Below are 21,189 nucleotides of genomic sequence, written 5' to 3' on the forward strand. Positions count from 1 at the left end.
GCCTAGGCTGATGTGAGTGACAGGCCAGGCCTGAGGTAGCGTGTGTGCTGGCTGGGTGGCGTGTGCACGCGTGTGTGTGCGATGCCTGCAGGTGAAGAGTCTGCAGCACCATATGGAGCTGTGAAAATTAACATCAAGAGCAAAAACGCTCTAGCAGTGGGAGGTTGAGCTCTCCCTCTCTTTCTTACTGACTAACCCCCTCCTTCTTTCTCCTTCATGCCTTTCTCTCTCTCTCTCTCTCTCTCTCTCTCCATTTCATTCCATATGAATTCTAAAACGCAGGAATTGGAAAAGGGAGAGTTAAGGCAGATTAAAGGAGGAAGTAATAAATTAATGGGGTGTGTATACATGAAATGCTTCAGCAAAATGCCTCTGGCTCTATGGGGCCAAGAACAAAAGTTTTGCCATTCAGTGGTTTCAATTGCAATCACTTTATCTGATAATGATATATGGTGTGATGCACTTGAAATAGAAACGTAGACTTGAATTCATTCCACGCATTCCTGTGTCCATTTTTTGGTGGGAATGTTTTTGCTAAAAAGAGCAAATGTAGGCCTAAAAACAAAAACATCACCATTTAACATCAAGATATCCAATCATGATTGTAGACACTATGCGTTTGAGGGAGTGTTTGTGTGTTCATGTGAATACATTAGTTTATGTAATAATACTCGGTGGATTAACATGATAATGGCCCTGTTAATAGATAATGCTGAAGAGCAGAGGAAAACAATTTCAAATGAGACGAGCCTCCGGGCCACAGGATAATGCACGGATGCACTCATACACCACCCTGGCCTCTAGTCCTCCAATGTTCTTTTCAAGCCATCAGCTGTTGTGAAATATTAGTTAGTGCCCCTGTGCATCTCTGCTAAATCTGAATCAGAATGTACGATTAATCACATACTATTCTATCAATTTCATATTTTGCACATCAATTTTATATTTGACCTTTTTGGCATTGTGCACAATAGCCCAATAAACGAGTGATGTGTGAGATAAAGTACAAACACACACTAGAGCCAAGCCCAGCCTCCATGACTGCTCGATGCTCAAGGCTTTTGGCTCTAGATGCAGCCTCAAAATGTTTCTTTTCTGATTTCCTCTGCATGCCCTGAGTGGCTGCTTTGTTTTAATATGCTAATTAACCCAACAGGCATGCTGGGAGTAATTTATTGAGCATTAGTCAACATTTCCCTCATTAAACTCACTGCACTCTTACATGCAGAACTTTAAAAGCTGAGAGTCTTGATTAGAGAAAACTAGGGCACTGAATCTGATGCATGCGTACAGTATAGTTCGATATAAACATGCTTGAAAATGGTCACATGACTAAATGAATGAAGTAATAGTGTACGAAGCAATAGATTTAAGCTTTATGGCATTAGTTAATGAATTAGGAATTATCAAGCAGATTCACTGCATTTGTGCATTTTGGTTAACGTAAATTTTCCCATACATTATGGTTGAAAATGTAGGGGTTGGTATAATTTATTCATATCTGTAATTTTTTTAAATAATAATAATTTATGTAAGAATTTTTTCATAATTTGTATTCATATTGTATGCCATAATATGATTGAAAATACAGAAGTCAAAATTCCTGTCTTTGGTGTCATATGATCTTACTTTTTTCCATTTTAATTATATCTTCAGAAATTTTTATTTATATCTTTAGAAATTAATTATTTTAAGATTTTTTGGTGAATATCCACTTGTTAAGTGTGATGTCATGCAAAGCGACTTCTGCGTCCAAAGGCTGTATCAAACTGTATGAAAGGGCTCAACAAATGGTTTAAAAAATGTTTACAAAGCAATGTTTTACTTTCAAAAATAACAATCGAAAATATATTCATCCATGCCTAATATGCAATGGGCAGAAAGTGAATATTTTTTAAATAAATTGTTAAATATATATTGATATATGATGAATATTGATGTCTGTGATGCAGCTAGTCCAGAGACTGTTGTGTACACCATTATTTTATATGATTAACTTAAATGTGCAATATGACTAAGAAGTAGTCATAAACGAATATTTTCTCAATTCAAATAAGTAGTGGCTTGGACCCGGAAACAGTATTTTATATGTCATGACTTAACAAGCTAAAAAATGAATTCTATAAAAGTGTTACATATTTATGTCTTGTGTATATCTGTAATACCTAACCAAATTTAACCATTTGTTAAGAATCCGATGTACAACATAATAAAGGAGTTTTAAAGACTATTTTTACAAAATGATTTTCATATTTAGGTAAATATTTAAATGATAAACGTTTTACAGATCTAACTTGCACTCTAAAAATTTATTTTTTTTCAAACCGAAATTAAGATAAATTCTGTAAATGCTATTTAAAATAAGTTTAATGCATTAAAATTTAACCCAACGGTTGGGTTTGTCTATACTGAACATTTTGGAGTGTATTATAAAGTGTATTCTCTCAAAATAATCCTCATAAATGTAAGTAATTTAACAAGCATGGTTAAAGTTTTTCTGAAAAGCAATGCTATTTTTAGCAGAGTTCAATTTAATTAGTACACCTACATAAGCACATTAAACAAAGTGCACAAGATGTCATACTATAGGCAACATAAATTGACTTGCTTTGTGCATGGGTGCCATGTGGTTCCTAAACTGGGAACCTTCCTAATGATTCCGGATTATAATCCGGGTTTGTCTAGGATAATCTTGATAAATCCCCGCATGAAATCTTATTACAAGGTTGATGGGATTGAGGAATGGAGCGGGTCAACGGGACTGTATGTAATGTAAGCTGAGTAAACAAGGGTGGGATGAGCGGTTGTTGGATGAAGAGCTAGTTAATTACTGCCCATACGCTAAGACCACAAAGAAACGGGCATTCAAGGTGCGGACATTCAGAAGCAGAACATTGAATTGGTTAAATTTGATATAAATCTGGTATATGCAAACTCACCTGTGGATATGGAAAAGAGCCCAGAGCCAACTGTAAGTGAAAGAGCAGAGGGAAAATTAAGTATACATTTAAAGCCATCATCTTTACAGCTATTGTGTCCTAAAAATGACAAAGAAATCTGCTAAAAAAAAGAATATTAAAAATCAACTTCTTCAAAATAAAAATATCTGAACAATAAATAAACTTATTAAACTACTTTTTCTAAATTTTCTTAAACAATTGTAAAGTATGGTACTGAAAGTACAGACAAGTGTTTAGAGTATATTCGGTAATAATGTTGTAAATAATGTTAAATTACTAGCACAGACTGACTTCTTTGCATCATAAGACCATAACGAGCAACGGATATTAATTTTGTTTTGCCTGTTTATTGTTGTGAATCTCAAAGTGCTGGTTACTGTTGTTTTGCATTCTATGAATCAACATGAGTCAAAATTTCAGGTAAAAATATAGTTTAATGTTAACTACAAAGTCAACTACACCTCATATAACCTGAGGATAAGTAGCAGAAAAAACACTGGTGCAACAATCCCTATGCAATATTTAGTTATCAATTTATTGCATAAATATTAATTAACACTATTTAAATATTTATAATTAATTAAAATATGTAATATTAAACAACACACTACAGTTATATTTATTATCAACTGCTTTACATGTGCATTCGTATGTTAGTCAACATCAAAATAAGTTTACTTATTTAAGCACGACAGACAATTATTGAAGTACAAGTTTATTTTATACATACAAGACTTAAACATAGCAGTGTAATAAAAGGTAAAAAAAAAAAAAAAAAACATCATTTTGGGGGTATTACCATTTTTTTCAAATAAAAATGTACTTAAAGTGAAAGATAGTCCCCAAAAAATTTTAATTATGCCATTTGCTTAGCCTTCAGTTGTTCAAAAGCTAATTTTCTTTCATCTATTAAACACAAAAGAAGATATTTTGAAAGCTACTGGCAGCTCACACCCAACAACCAATAGTATTTTATTTCCTACTAAGGAAATAAATATAAATATAAAATTCCTATATATATATATAGGAAATTTATGTATGTATGTATGTATATATATATATATATATATATATATATATATATATATATATATATATATATATATATATATATATAAAATTATTATTGTATGTTGCTTTCACACTTTTTCACAAAGGTTTAATAATTGGTTTAATTCCTAATACTGTCTACATCCCAGCAACACAGCAGGAGTATACATTAATCTGTGAAGACTAGAGTACATGCTGGAATTACCAACAGACGCAGAAAAAGCAGCAGAACCAAAAAGCAAAAGTCAAACTTAACTATTTTTAACCTTTCCATTAATTGCACGCCATTTACATATATAAAATTAACCCAAATCAAACCACACTACATTAGGTTATTAAACCCATCTCATTTCAGAAGGTAATTTCAGTTCATTAGTTCAGAAATCTGCCAACAGAACACATTGATAACTCAACGCTTAAACATCCCACAACCGAGCCGAATCAATCTCGTCCCAATCCACACAGTAAGATCAATACTAAATCATAATCAGATCCATATACTGTTCATCAACTCATGATAATGCCAATCCATACGACCCTTGATATTTCTCTCCCTAAACATCTCACTGATACTATCTAACAGTATTGATAAACACAATCAACGGATTGACTCGAGGGATACAATAACAATTCATCACGGCCAATGAGAAGCGCTGACAATTACAAAATGGGAATCAATAAAGCCAATGAGAACTACCAGCACGGCATTTTCAGGACACGAGTCCAACCACCATATTAAAATCTAATCCACTCATTCGTACAATTCATGCTGCTGGTTTCTGCTTAGAAAAACATCCATTACTAAAAAAAAATAACCTACTCGTACACCTATCTTCTCTTTTTCAGAAACACACACACACATAAACACACACCTCTAGAGTTGAGAACACAGCACTCTAATTACTGGACGTTCTGCTGGCTGAGTGATTGATAGTGTTTTGCCACACTGACTCCAAACCTTCCACTCTTACACACAAGCACTTTCACACACACTTTTATCCTCAATAAAAACACACATAATATTTATTAGTTCCTATTTTTTTATTTATAGAACCACATGCATACACTTTCAATCCTTATTCTATGCTTGAATGGGAATTGGAGAGTCCAGAAGGATAGCAGAGCAAAAGAGCTGTGCGTGTGTATGTGTGTGTGTGTGTGTGTAGCAGTCAGTGGGAGATCTCGAGTGTGATCCATGCATAGCTGTAGGCCAACATCTGTTTGGACAGGCTGCCTGCAGGGACTATCAACAACACTCAGCAGAAACCCTAAGACACCAGTCCAGCCGAAACTACAAATGCTGGAATGTGTGCGAGTATGTGGGTATTTGTAAGAAATTACTGTATGACTGTTTTACCTCCATGAAAGAGATCCCTACGCTCCACACGTCAGAGTGAATACCATACTGTTCCCCAGATATCCGCTCTGGCTATTGAAGCAAAGATGGATAAAAACAGATAAAGAATCATTATATATTGCCTACAATGATGCTGTGGCACACATTCATTTCTTTTGTGCAGTGGTTGCTTTGAGATATTTAACAAGGACTGTTGTCTATATGTGTGTGTGACCATCTAAAAGCATTTGATTTTTCTGTTAATGATTGTGTGCAGTTTAGGTGCATACTTGACTGAAAGCCTTTACAACTAAACATGACATAAAAAAAGACCTATGCCTTCTCTACCAGAGTAAGCTCTGAAAAGAAGCATTGTTACACAGGAATGAATGCTGCTTACCGCCATGTATGCGTTGGTTCCGACATACGTTTTTGCAATGGAATTCACCAACTGAAGAAGAAAGGAAGAGATAAATATCAAAAGGGGCAGGTCAATGATAATAAAATCAATCAGTGTGAAGGTTTTCGGAATCATTTTAGAGCACGACTATGAGGTTAGTAAGGGGTGGTAAACTACTCGCATTGTCACAATGCTAAAATTACTGTCGTTTGTTAAAATCCTGAAAAAAAATCCTGATAAAAAACCTGATAAAACTGCTATTGTGATATTTAAATCATATAAAAGAGAATTAACACACACACACACACACACACACACACACACACACACACACACACACACACATATATATATATATATTTTAAATCACTCATAAAAATGTACCTATTAAGCTTGGCCTTTTTATATTATTTTAATATTCCTTTCTACTGTCAGTCATTTCTCTAGGCTTATTTTTATGCTTTTATATTCAGTCTTTTCATTTTACTTTGACTTATGTACAGCACTTTGGTCAGACTTGTGACTGCTTTTAAATGCGCTTTTTAACTAAATGAACTTGAACTATATTGAAACATTTATAAAAACAGTAAATAAAGCCATTTGAAATTGTAATTATTATTCATTCATTCACTTTCTTTTCGACTTATTCCTTTTATTAATCATGGGTCGCCACAGCGGAATAAACCACCAACTTATCCAGCATTTTTTTTATGCAGCTGATACCCTTCCAGCCGCAACCTCATTCACACATACACTACCGTCAATTTTAGCATACCCAATTCACCTGAACCACATGTCTTTGGACTGTGGGGAAAACCAGAACACCCGGAGGTAACCGAAGCGAGCACGGGAAGAACATGCAAACTCCACACAAAAATGCCAACTGACCCAGCCGAGGTTCGAACCAGCGACCTTATTGCTGTGAGGTGAACGTGCTACCCACTGCGCCACCAATTGTAATTATTAACCAAAGTAAATTTTTATTAACCAAACATTATCAAAATAAATAAAATTGCATGTGTCAGATTTCATGATTTTGGCCCACATGTATTGCTGATGTTTGCATCTCATGACTTAACACAGGGTAGCAATGTGAGATTGCAAGCCAATGGGCAAAACGGCTGGTGTAAAAGCACCAACAAAAAAGAAATGCACTCCATTAAAAACTGGACAACCAATGAAATTAGTGCTTTTGTTTATGTGCCTTGAGCTACTGATGCTACAGTAAATCACGATTTGGTGGTGCTTAAAGGGGTTCTCCACTACAATATCATATTTTAACTTTAGTTCATGTGTAATTTCATTTATTCATATTTCATAATTAATTCAATATTTATTCATTTAGCTGTGTGAACATAAACAACATCTCTGAATGTACTATGCTCAAAGTTCAATGCAAAGGGAGACATTGGCTTTTACAAAGTTAGCTTAGCAAAGTTTGGGGACTACAAAAAAACATCTGGGTTAATGAGATCATAAACCCTTCAGGTTACACGCAAACATCCTGCACAGGAAAGGGGCATAGCCATATGCGATGTAATGTTATAGCAGAGAAAGCTAAAATGCCAACCAAACGCTAATATTTTCATTGAGCTTCTTCTGTTTCTGCACTTGGGCTTCCAAAGGTCATGACACAAAGAGAGAAGTGCTTATAAAAAAAACTCATCAAAGAGGAAACAGTTCCAACCATAATAGATGAAGATGTAGATTGTGAGCCAACACCTCTAAGTAATTTTATTTGCTAAAATCAATCAATTACATGCACAGTTTCTAGCGTTAACGGTATGTTGTAGCAAGGACATAAACAAAGATGCAAACAGGAAATGCTGTTTGGCACTGGTAACAATTTACCTACAAATTCATATTTATCTGTCAAACATCTGTAAACACCCACAATCTTCACCAATGCTGCAGTGTTTATGCTATCTCAAGTAACAGACTCTCAAAAGATATGTGAACATTTCACATTACTTACACATGCTTATAACTCGAATATAAATGAAAGACACTAGTCAGATGTTATTTTAGAGCAGGAATGAGGTTCAGCTGTGTCCTCTTCATTTTCTCTCTGATTCAGGCTCAAACTGATACAGCTACACTGACTGACAGTATTTACATAGCAGAGGCACAGCACGTGCTAGTAAAGGCGTGAGGCTTCCTAATAACGTAGAGCTGATCTGGAAATCACAGCACATTACGTTAGCTGACCAATCAGAGCCTCTTGAGGGTGAGCTTTCGGAAGGACTAGGAAATGTGATAGTCGTTTCCATGTCAGCTGAGTAGTATCAATGTAAGATATATGAAATAAATGACAATGGGCTGCGTCCGAAACCGCCTACTACTCAGTAGGTACTGCATTTGAATTTAAACGTACTACTCAGCCGTTAGAAAAGTACGTTCTATACAGTATGAATGGGAAAAGTATGAATGGAGTTCGGACGTACTACACCCGCCATTTTGTCATGATCAGGTGACCTACCTGCGTCAATTGCGTTGCGTCACTTCCATTCATGAATTCGCTCGCGGGGCATCATGGGATAGTGCAGCATGCATGGGATGCGCACTCCAGAATCTCGCCGGAAGTAGTAAGTCATCCAGGTACTTCTCGCATACTGATTTTCGAATTCTATGAATTCGGACATACTACTCGGCTCGCATACTGATTTTAGCGTACTATAAAGTATGGAAGTATGCGTTTCCGGACGCAGCCATGATTTTTTTTTTTTTTACAAATAAAGTATGAGCAGATATTGCTTTGCATCCCGGACATCCAAGCCTTAAAATATATTCTGGACCACTCCTTTATGCAGAAAAAGGTCTAACCAAGCCTATGAGATGAGAACACAGGGCCATTGCAGACCAAGCAGGATTTGATGGCAAGTTTTACTTCACTTAGTTTTCTTTCATAGCTTAACTTTTTCAGCAAACTTTTGACCAGGTGTTTGTGTAGTGTAGTGAAGGTGGTTAAACAGAAGTTGAAAAGCTTACACTTTAAAAAAACAAGGAAAAAGCAAAAAAAAATCATGAAATGGCTGACAAAAATGCACTTTTGCCAAAAATTGTCCTGGTGTGCAATAGCCTTTTCAAGAGAAGACCATGGCAGTGGATTCAGTGAACAAATATTGAATATTATAGATAAATACACAGTATGCATGTTAAGAAATTCAAAAGCAAAACTAAAAAGTAAGCACGAATTCAAAGCAGTTGTAAAAAAAAAAGTTTTGGTGTTGCTGATGTAGAGCAGTTTAGGTAGCTATACATGGACAAAAACAATTAAGAGCGGTTACAAAGAGATTTATTACCTACAACACAATATTTCAGTAGATATGGGACTTTTTATGGTCTAAAATTTAGCTTCTACGATTTAAGACATTTTAATACTTTTTAAGACCCTGCGGCAACCAGCAACATAGTTATTATCTCTGTTCAAAGTACAAATGTGACAGTAGGTGACTGGAGCTCTCTGCCACAAGCTAAAGGACAGAGTAAGATGAACCGATTGAAATCTTCAGCAAAAAGACTTTGTTATTGTGCAGTGTTATTGAAATGCCAGCCTGGTTTAATTTTAGTCTATACCCTCACAAGGGAGAGACAGTGAGATCCAGGCACAATGGCGTATGTCAGCAATGACAGGGAAAACATAATGAGAGCGCTCCCCGGCGGCCTGACGTGCATCTGTGTGCGTAAGTGAATAACTGAGACATAGGTTTACTATACAGTGTCATGGTCTGGACGGGCACAGAGGAGAAAGCACACTCGCACCTCATCCAGGGGTCAGTTTCAATTCGAATCTCTTCAGGGAACATGGGTATGAATATTAATTAAAAGTGCGCCGTTTGGAGTGATTGGTCCCCATTGTTGGACTCCTGAGTGTATTAGAGATGCTGACTTTCTCAGTCTGAGCCATTGTCTCCATGCACGCGCAGGAGCACGCCGTCACTCACATGCACTGAATATCTGCTCAATGTGGTAATTAGAAAGAGCTGGAAGTAAGAGGAGAGGAGCAATCTTGAGGCTATCTGGGGGTTAGGGAGCAATGCCAATGGGAATCTCTGGAGGAAACTGATGGAGGAGAGAATGGGGACATGGAGGCTGATGGGACAATAGATGTTCTCATCTGATTGCAATCACAACATACAAAGAGACTCTTGTGTGAATATACACGCAAATATGCATACAAAAAAAACATACCTGTGTGCTGACTCCAAAGTCGCAAAGTTTGACTTGACCTCGTGTGTTGACCAGCATGTTGGATGGTTTGACATCTGCACAGAGAAACAATGCATTTACATAGAGACGCCAAATTATATTGTTTGTCAGCTTTTGATAACAATGTGCTATAAGCAGAGCTAGCGTTTTTCAGCCACAGATAAACCTCTGGTAAAGTTCCTTCTACATCATCAATGTTGTAATGTAACTAAAATTTAACCAGTTAAATAGACTTAATCATTCATTTAGTTGTTCAAGCGTAAAATGAGATGAAAGCCTGTTTAGCGCTGTCAGGATCAGCAGGCAAGTGCAGAAACTCCATTGAAAATGTGGTAACATAAATGTCCATTTTTTTTTAAAGACATGGTGCAATACAAAGTAATTTAATGCCATGCTTCTTGTCCAGTCTGAGACGCACTTTATATCACGTCTCAATCGGACAGTGAAGATCATCGATTTTCAAAGAAACAAGACACTAAATGTGATAATTTTGTAATTGGATGACAAAAAGTCACTGGAAACTCTGGATCTAGCTTTCTGAAAATTAAAAGTCCTTGTGCATATACCCCATTGTCATTAGATTAGGCATTGTAATCTTGTAGGGAGTCAAGTATAATAATTTCTTGCATGTGTTATTCCAAAACTACATTTATAAATAGTTAAGTAGTTAGTTCCTTTTTTCAGATTTCATATAAAGTCATTTCTGTTTTTAGGTTTTGAGATTAGGGCAGTGGTTCCCATATAGTGCGGGTCGGGACCCCCTGAGGGTTCCGGGACAATGATAGAGGGCCGCTTGGTGATTTCTAAAAGACAAATAAATTTTAATAAACTATTAAAATTACCATATTTTAACCATAACCCACAGAAGATAAAACAGTAATTTTTAATCAAAGAATTGATTTAGAACAACACAGCAATAGCATCAGCTGCAGCAGATTGATTTTATAGCACCAGCTTAAACTTTCTGACACCTTTATGGTAATCAAATATATTAAAAATAAATATACAGGCCACAACTGAATATTGAGAATGATCTCTGATTGGCCTTCTCCAAAATTAAACCAAGAATAGACTTGTGCTGAAAACATTGTGTCCACCAGTCTCTTTAGCTGAGGTTAATTTTAAATTAAACTGTTTAATAAATGACTATAAAATTATATGGTTGTTAGACTGTTGCAATTTTTTTGTGTTGTCAATATGCTAGTGTTCATATAGGCCTTGTTGAGTGTGCAACGTTTGTATATTTATAACCACCCCCAAGGAATTTAGGGGGTTGCGAATCTCTGGCATTGTTATTTTAAGGGTAGTGGGCTGAAAAGCTTGGGAACCCCTGGATTAAGGGCAAAATTGGTAAATTATACATTAATAAATGTCAGGTTTACTACACATTACTAGATCATGTGACAACAACTTTTGAATTGATTAATAATTTGACTGTGTAAATAAAAAGTAATGTAGAATCTAATTAGAAACATTTTTATGTAATGCATAATATTTACCCTATAGCTCCTATAGCATACTACCAGATAGCATAGTACCAGACATCTCAGCATGTTCTCACACACCACTGTTCAAAGGTTTGGGTTCTGTTTGATTTTTAAAGATGCAGTACTTTGAGTTTATTGCCATTTTTGTTTAAATCAGAGATGTATGAGACATAGCTGCAAGTCACTAAAGAGTGCATCCTACTATGCATATACATGAAAGAGAATTTAAAATAATGATAAAACAAAAAATTATTGTAATATTATTATTAACAATATTATTGTGAAACATATCCCTTTAGAATAGGGTTGCACGATATTGGAAAATTTTGATATTGCAATTTTTTTTTCTCTGCAATACATATTGTATTATATATATAATTTCACCAGATGACTTAAATATTTTTTTTGTTTTCTTTTCTTTAGATTGATTGGGATGATTTTATATGGGAGTGAAATAAAAAAATATGTTATGTAATTGATTATATACATGTAATAAAAATACAGTCATGAATAACACAATGGAGCAAATAACAGTATTCAGTTACAAAAATGTTATAATCAAATGTAAATAAATGAACAATGCAATGCAGAGTCTACATTGTTTAATTAAATGAATATTTATTAAACTTTTTTAATCCTCTACTAAAATGCTTTGAACTCTCTTAAAATGCGTACAAAGTCACAGACCTTGAAAACACATGTAAATAAAAAAATAACTTTCACTCTATTATGCTTAAATTCTGCAGAGTCTCCAGAAACCTCATGTGTTTTGACCTGTCGTTCTTGGTTAACTATAATCAGAACTCAACATTGCATATCTTGCGATGCAACTATTGCAGAAACACATTGCGACATCGATGCTCAAACGATATATTGTGTAGCCCTGCAGCCCTACCCCTACTTTAGAACATCTAAAAATGTATTCCTGTTATGCCAAAACCAAAATCCTTGATGAATAGAGAGTTCAAAAGAACAGCTTTTATTTATTTATATTTTAACAAATGATACATTTTGTATCATAACAAATGTCTTTGCTGTCACTGAACTCTTGCTGAATGAAACTATTCATCTCTTTAAAAATAAAAACTATCTTTAAAAAAATCATCCTGACACCAGCATTTTAAACGTCAGTTTGCTTAATCTACTTCTAAAGACCTCAAAGACAAGTTCTTGCACTGATATCCAACATTTGGATATTTTTAATTTACAAGTTACATAAAAAGTGGCTTTCTCACCTCTGTGTAAAATCTTCAGGCTCCAGAGGTACGTTAATCCTTTTACCACCTACAGAGAGCAAACATCTTTATTTATTGAAAACAAACTCAAAAGAGGCTCAAAGGCTACGTGTGTGTCTATGTCTGCTGTCTGTAGAGGATAGAGCTGTAAATTATCTAAACAGTGGCGTATCTTTGATTATTGTCAGAAAGCGTGAGAGAGAGGGTAATGAGGGTCAGTACTGGGAGCAATGACAATTCAGCACTAATAAAAAGTGTTACACACGCCCTTACACACACGCGCATACACACAGGCTTGTTCTACTATCGTAGTGAGGACATAAGTATACGTGGAAAAAAATAGATATTGTTTCTCTATCAGGTTAATGACACTGTCTATGGCCTACCTCTTTCTCTTCCCAACCCTTTACAGAAACATGTACCAAATATTAGATGATAATAATAATAATAATAATATTAAAAGCATGTTCTGGCTAATTTATAAGCATTTTTATTTAGCAACCAGCAAACTGTCCTCATTAGTGGGTCCTTTTAATATCTCACTAAAGAAGTGAGGACAATTGAGACATCTAAAGTATAGCTAAACCTAAACATACATCGACACAAACTCGCCTCAATTCACTGAAATATAAAAAAATCCAATCTTTTAAGATATGCTTACTCAACAACAGCTCTATGGATTGAAAGGACTTACCGCAACAGCAATCCTGCCCAAAACATGCTCTGGGATTCTCCAATATACATCCAGAGAGCCACCTACATCAAAATCAAATGACTGTATTAAACTTGTGTATAATCGGATAGATGTTTTACTGAAAATGTTGAATCCCAGATGCCTGACAATGTCTAAGCAAATAAGACTTACCATCCATAAACTCAGTGCATATCGATATTCTGTTCTCCACAAAGAAAGCACTGTAGAACTTTATGATGTACGGAGAATCACACTGTAAACACAATTACAATTTTATTTTTGAAATGCTTGGGACTGGTACAATGCAATAACCCATTTATTTGTGCTACTGTTAGAGCAGGGGATGTCAAACTTAGTTCCTGGAGGGTCGCAACACAGCACAGTTTAGTTCCAACCCTGCATCATCACACAAATCAGTAGGTATCAAACAAGCCTAAAGGACTTAATTACAATTAGTTTGATCAGGTGTTTAATTAGGGTTAAAACTAAACTGTGCAGATTTGCGACCCTTCAGGAACTGAGTTTGACACTTGTGTGTTAGAGTACATGCTAGTTAATGGAACTTTTGTATGATTCACCAGATGGTTTTAATACTAATAGAAAATGTATATTATTGTGAAATGACATTGCAAATATTTTCAAGAATTTGAATGGTGGTTATTTATAGTGCAGTCCTATAATTTATGCAATGCAGGACTGGACACTTTTTTATAAAATGGGTTATGGACAGGTGTCGATATATTACACTGCTAAATTCTATTTAAATATAAAGTCTACATATTCTGCATTTCTCTATGAATGAATGGGGTGGTTTCATTTACAAGTACACACATGCTCAAGAAGGTGTGATGTTCGTGTTTTTATTTTTATTTTTTACAGTGATCTCCAGAGATCCTAGGAGTCACTGAACAAAAATTTTACCATTTTATGTGAGAAAAATGACCTTTACATCACATACAGACAGACACACAAGTGTATTTATGACAACCCATCAAAATAGTAGTATTATTTAATGAAGAATTTGCCACAGAAATACAGACCTATTAATGCAATACAATTTCTCGGTTAAATAATAATGAATCCAAGATAATATCTTAAAAAAATAGAAACAGATTCCATACAAACTTGATATAGTAATTTGCGTGGTACTAATTCATTCAGAATGTTAAACTGGGCTGATTATTCAATGCGATCAGCTCGTTGTTGCGAAGGGTGATTGGTAATACATTAAAGTCTATCTGGCAGCTGTTGTCAGAGCAGGTTACTGGAGCAGATGGACTGAACTGCATAGGCATTGATCCCTGAATAATTTATGGCACTTCTTTCATACTTATCACAGTCACCTCACATACGCCTAATCTGAAAACTGAAACCGCACACACCACTCAAAACATACATGGTTTTCACCTGGAACAGAACTCCAAACTACATCAACAGCTAAACAAGATGTACAGTGCAAAATATTGATAGTCTTCAGGGTGTTACTTTTCACAGATACTCTCAAAGTGAACAAAGTGACACTTGAGTGCCTGAGAGAGGGCAAATTGCTCTAACTTCATATAGAAAGGAAGTTGAGAAACTGATATGATTACAGCACTGAAAGCTGCAGGTTAAACTGGGTGTGCACGGTTACTAAATTAGGTTGCTGTTTCTCTCTGTTAAAAAGAGGATTGAAGTGCAGCAATAGTAATCTTTATACAAGTACAAATGAAGTAATCAAACAAAGTAAAGAAAGGTTCAAACCTTATAAAGTATCTCAAGCTCTGACATGATCTGCTTCTGCAGCTCCACTGTGATGTCAAGAGGAATAACCTGCAATACAAACACACTCCAATCAATATCATGAACATTTGCCACAAATAAAACCTATTTACACCCAAACAAAACACTTAAAAAGTCTGTGTGAAGTCTAAATTAACAATGTTCATTTTGCTAGCGCACATTGTTATTTTTTAAGTGAACAATAAATGTGTGCAAGTTATTCCACTGAAAATTTTTTTTCTTTGGGAACCTTTAATTAAAGTCTGACAATTTGCTTCCGTGTATGAAATGGAAGTCCTTTTGTTGACATCAGTTTGACATCCTCACCCACAATATTCCTAGCAACGCCTCTCTAACCATTACGCTGATTCACATGGGGCTTTAGCGCCAATGCTTGAAAGAGAACGTGTCTGAAGTTGGGGCTGGTGCGGTCATCCTAGCAGCATCAGCCAATGAAACAAGTCTGCAATCGGCTACAGTCTGAACTGGGGAATTTGCATGAAGCGTTCTGATTGGCTGACGCTTCTGTTGGCGCTTGGATAGTTGAGAAATTCTCAACCTCAGCAGCAAGCAACGCTGCTGAAGCTGTGCCACCTGATCCACAATTCAGTTTGGCAACGCTTATCATCACTCATTCAAAGTGTATAGGAAGCAGTGACGCTGACGCCCCATATGAATGGCGCGTTAGTTTGTCACAAGACAATGATGCACAAAAAGAAAGCATCACCCTCTACTCAATATTCTGTTTCAGTCAGAAGTAGATCGACATACTGAAGTCCTAAAAATCTCAGCTACTTCTGATTCACACAGACTTTTAGTAAGGGTATTTTTACATTTCTTGTTTGGAGCATTGGTTTCATTTTTTATTTGCATCTTTTCCATTCATTTAGGAAAATGCATTCATTCATTGCATTTTTGCTTTTACTGACACAAAAGTATTTTGAAATGAATCGAAGTTGGAGAAGTACAGGGTAATGGCATCTTTAAAGGTCCACGATTGGGACTTGAACTCAGGACACCTGAAGTACAATGCCATTATATATAGTGGACTGCCCACTAGGCTTTCCAGGGTTTCTACAGGTTTCAAGTAAAATTAAACACTTTATAAGACCTTTTTAAGACCATTATGAAGGAAAAAAGCAAAAAAAGCAAAAAAAAAAAAAAAAAATCTTTTTCGCTAAAGATTTTTTTCAAATGGCCCAGTTAAAACATTAAAAACTAATGTTATTGTAAGGAAGACAATTAAACCACATGTTTAAACATATAAATATAAATAGAGTTGGTAAATAGAGTTAACAAGTAAGAGTTAATAAATAAACTTTTATTAAAACTTTTATTGAGATAGATTGATTGGGTAGTTTTACATGGACATAGGAAAATTAAGACCCGTTTAACATGATTCAAGACCTACAACACAAATATTACAGTAAATTTAAAACTTCTTAAGGACTAAAATTTTGATTTTGGAATTGAAGACATTAACACTTTTTAAGACCCAACGGATAGCCTGTAAGCACAGACAAATTGGTCCAAGATTAGCTGAACAAGGAAATCTCTATGGAACATTCCATTAAAATTCAATTTAAAGAACTCTGGCACAGTTTGGCAAAGAAAACAATCTGACCCAACAAACAAACAAACAAACAAAAAAAAACAAACAAACAAAAGTATCATAATTAATAATAGAAAAAGTGTTATATGAGAAATACGTAGCAGTGCCTTATACTGGGAGTATGTTAGTTATGATGTCTCATCACGTATCAGGTTCATCTGTCTATTGTTAACTGATTGCTATGGCTGTATGAAGCCTGATCCTTTATTTTACGTCAGCAGTCACGCATGTGTCTTGAGCAAAGCATGCAACTTCTGACAGTAATGCACAACTAAACTGTTTCCTGTGTGGAAATGCAAAAGTAGTATAACAAAATGCAATACAAGAATATTTATGAATGGGAGCAACAGAGCTTTGTTCATTTTTACTAATATGATACAGCACATCAAAATGGTGCTGCAACTGCCTCTGAAAGAAAATAGAGGATTTTTCTGTGTTTGGAGAGTTTGCAAATTAAATTATCATGAAAAATAATAATCAAACTGACAATACTTTTTAAAGCATTACAGAACTACTTATTTGTCGCCATACATGCTGGATTGATTTTAATAACCTTAAAATGTGCAAGCACACCTAGTACTAGGACAACACAATTATCAGATTGGGTCTCTGCAGATACTTGATATAAAATGACTCGGATCAGAATGAGAGCACAGAAAACTTGATCAGGACATCTCCAGTTATCAGCTGAAATACAAAGAACACCTCTTCATCTTAAAAATGCTATGTAATAGGATAAGTGGATTAATGAGGAACCCCCATAGTAAATCAATGGCTACATGCAGTCTTCAAGCATTATCCCATTTAGACTTTCTCCACAGCCATGCAAAACAAAGCCTTTTTTGTTTGCTTGTTTTTACCTTTAAGGCTAAAATCATGTCTATTAGATGCATTTAAGATTAAATACAAATAATAATACTTCGCAGTTCATAAGTAGATATACAGTATATACACTCACTGGCCACTTTATTAGGTACAACTGCTCGTTAACGCAAATTTCTAAACAGTCAATCACATGGCAGCAATACATGTAGGCATGTAGACATGGTCAAGACGATATGCAGCAGTTAAATTGAGCATCAGAATAGGGAAGAAAGGTAATTTAGGTGACTTTGAACATGGCATGGTTGATGGTCTGGTCTGGGTATTTCCGAAACTGCTGATCTTCATGCCATTTCTAGTGTTTATAAAGAATGGTCCAAAAAAAAAAAAAATCCAGTGAGTGGCAGTTCTGTGGGTGCAAATGCCTTGTTACTGCCAAAGGTCTGTGGAGAATGGCAAAACTGCTTCCTGCTGATAGAAAGACAACAGTAACTCAAATACCCACTTGGTACACAACTGAGGTATACAGAAGAGCCTCTCTGAATGCACAAAGCATCGAACCTTCAAGCAGATGGGATACAGCAGCAGAAGACCACACCAGGTGCCACTCCTGTCTGCTAAGAACAGGAAACTGAAGCTACAATACGCACTGGCTTACTAAAATTGAACAATAGAAGGTTATGATCTGTCTCGACAGAGTGTCGACTTCTGCAGCGACATTCAGATGGTAGGGTCAGAATTTGGCATCAAAAACATGAAAGCATGTCAACTGTTCAGGCTGCTGGTGGTTGTGTAATGGTGTTGGGGATATTTTCTTTGGGCCCATTAGTACCAATCGAGCATAGTGTCAACGTATTGTTATTGACCATGTCCATCCCTTTATAACCACAGTGTACCTATCTTCCCATGGCTACTTCCAGCAGGATAACGCACCATGTCATAAAGCACAAAGCATCTCAGAATGGATTCTTGAGCATGACAATGAGTTCACTGTACTCAAATGGTCTCCACAGTCACCAGATCTTAATCCAATAGAGCATCTTTGGGATGTGGTGGAATGAGAGATTCACATCATGGATGTGCAGCCGACAAATCTGCAGCAACTGCATGATGCTATCATGCCAATATGGAATAAATCTCTAAGTAAAATTTCCATTACCTTGTTAAAGATATGCAACGAAGGATTAAGGCAGGTCTGAAGGCAAAAAGGGGTTCATCCCAGTACTAGTAAAGCTTACCTAATAAAGTGGCCGATGAGGGTATATATATATATATATATATTACATTTTTTGCTACAATGAACACAAGGTGTCAACAAAAAAATCACAAGGTCCCATATTTTATAAAATACGCTGGCAGAGAGTCCCTGATGGACTATTTAATTTTTTTTGCAATGTAAAAGACCAAAGACCAACAATGACAGATTTGCAGGGGCAAACGAAGATATTAAATTTTTACATAATTTCAATATTTGCCTTCTGCCTAACAAAGAGGTGAAAGAGAAAATGGTAAAATCGGTATCGCGCTTAATTAAGAATTACAATTATTGTGCCCTGTGTACATTTTTGTTATATTTTGCACAAGTTTAATAAATACATTATTTATTATTGTAATCGCTATTTTATGTGTATTGCAAGGACACTTTCTTGATGAATCCTTGAACTGTATTTTAACTGTAAACCAAAAAGGAAATATAACAAATGAAGTCTATGTTCCAGAATAAAGTAAACAACTTACATATCTTCAGTTTTCTAAGTTTACATTTCATTTACCGAAGGGAAGATTACTTTTGTGATTCTATATGAATTTGATCAATAGTTCTTTCAGCTCACTTTCAGGTTTGAGAGAGAACTCTTGCAAAATAAACTCAAGCATTTTCTCTCCAACCAGCATTGACAGGAAACTAAATAGCAACACATAAAAATAAAATAAAATAAATAAATCAGGCATTTTTTATTCAGAAAAAGACATCTCAAGGACTTAATTTCATCTTATATTGTAAAGTTTAAGACTTTTGTTGCAACCCAGGCTCTTGCTCTCTCTCTTCCCCACTTTTGTAATGAAGGAGCGACTAGCTAAAATGTTTCTTTAGTTAAGGCTAGATTATCAGCCTCCCACTGAAATAATTGATTACAGGTAAGGCAGTAAGGCAAGGCCACGCAGTTAAAGCTCAGCGGAGATCACTTACAGCCTTAGCCAAATAGATAACCCTGCTCAAGCAGACCCGGGCCGAGCGCAGACTGAAAGATGAGCAGACACAGCTGAAGAAACGAGAGGAGAGGAGGACAGATAGAAGATAAGACAGAATAGAAGAGGATAAGAGTCAACTAAACAGATGTAAATGAGGACGGTGAGAGAGGGGCAGGGAGAGGAATCAAATCTGTGAAAAGAACGGAAGAAATGACACAGAACAGCCGAGATGGAAAAAGAAAGAGCTGCTCGGGTGCTTGAGGGCCACAGGGTCTCAGAGATGTTTAACAGTGGCAGAAGATGCAGGGTTTCTGCTTTTGTGTGTTTCAATTAGCAGAGCACTATTACCATCTCCAGCAGTTATTCATTGCAGTAAGGTCCACCTGTAACAGAGCTCCCAGAGTTCACCTCTTCTGCTCACCAGGTTTTTTTTTATCTATTTAAGGAGCAAACAAGCTCTATGATTTTCGAACCCATTAGCTGAATGCGAGTTGTAACATCAGATGCTGGGTCTTTGACATGTTTTCATGTCTTCAAATGTAAGCCAAGTGATTATTTTATTATTATTCCAGCTACTTGAGAGCATCAGTGAATTTCTTGCATGTGATGTAGTGTTTGAGTGGGCCACTTACAGCTCCAGAGACTGAGGTTCTACAACATACAGACATACTGTATGCATTGTGTTGTTCTCACCTTTACTGCCACTATTCTTTTCCCAAGTAGGTGATAGGCTCTGTTAAGAGGAAAAGAGTGACAATTACAATTCAAATTTTGTTAACAATATATTACCTTTGCATAGATAGGTACACAAACTAAATGAATGAATGAATGAATGAATGAATGAATGAATAAAAAAATAAATAAATAAATAAATAAATAAATAAACGAACAATCAATGAAATACTAATAAACATGTGGTTCCATTGCATAGGTGAAGAAAGAAGACTACATGAGTGATTCTGGAATTGTGAGTACATTTTGTATCTCCAAGATAAACCTTCTGTTGTTTTTCAAAACAATAGTAATAACAAAAAAGGACAGTTGTGAAAAATAACAAACACAAACTATATCTATAAAAATTCAAATGTGTTTATTGAGCGACATTTTGAATTGAAAATATTAACATGAACACTCCCACTATACCCCGCTTTGACTGACTCTACCTCCTGAAATAACATTTTGTATGTTTTCTTTAAAGGTTAAATACACATTTGTACAAAACATTTATTTTCTGTATTGTTTGTAGTTAGTTATGCTTTAGTTGAAATTCTGTATTTAAAAAGACACTTTGTTTCTGTCGCTACATTCTGGTCAACTCTGTTACATCAGTTATAAAAAGACAAAGAATGTGACTTGCTCCAAGTGATTTCACATTTTCGGGCAAGAAACTCTGAAAGCCACTGAAATGTGTCGTTATTCTTTCATCAATATTT

General features: G+C 35.5%; 1 protein-coding gene across 12 annotated transcripts in view; it reads right to left on the reverse strand.

The window, feature by feature from the left end:
• map2k5 (mitogen-activated protein kinase kinase 5) overlaps nt 1–21,189 on the reverse strand; it is a 95,999-nt gene that overhangs the window by 43,712 nt on the left and 31,098 nt on the right. For 11 of the 12 annotated variants that reach the window (NM_001114317.1, XM_087258520.1, XM_087258523.1 and 8 more), the window contains exons 9-17: nt 20,450–20,489; nt 15,115–15,183; nt 13,543–13,624; nt 13,372–13,433; nt 12,678–12,726; nt 9,938–10,011; nt 5,747–5,797; nt 5,368–5,439; nt 2,940–2,969 (exon numbers count right to left, since the gene is read on the reverse strand). In NM_001114317.1, coding sequence (NP_001107789.1) covers nt 2,940–2,969; nt 5,368–5,439; nt 5,747–5,797; nt 9,938–10,011; nt 12,678–12,726; nt 13,372–13,433; nt 13,543–13,624; nt 15,115–15,183; nt 20,450–20,489 — 529 coding nt within the window. Of the gene's footprint in view, nt 1–2,939; nt 2,970–5,062; nt 5,254–5,367; nt 5,440–5,746; nt 5,798–9,937; nt 10,012–12,677; nt 12,727–13,371; nt 13,434–13,542; nt 13,625–15,114; nt 15,184–20,449; nt 20,490–21,189 lie in introns of those variants that run through there. The other variant, XM_087258526.1, reaches the window with a different exon arrangement.

Source organism: Danio rerio, chromosome 7, assembly GCF_052040795.2.
Source record: "Danio rerio strain M-AB ecotype USA chromosome 7, GRCz13ab, whole genome shotgun sequence".
Classification (NCBI taxonomy): domain Eukaryota; kingdom Metazoa; phylum Chordata; class Actinopteri; order Cypriniformes; family Danionidae; genus Danio; species Danio rerio.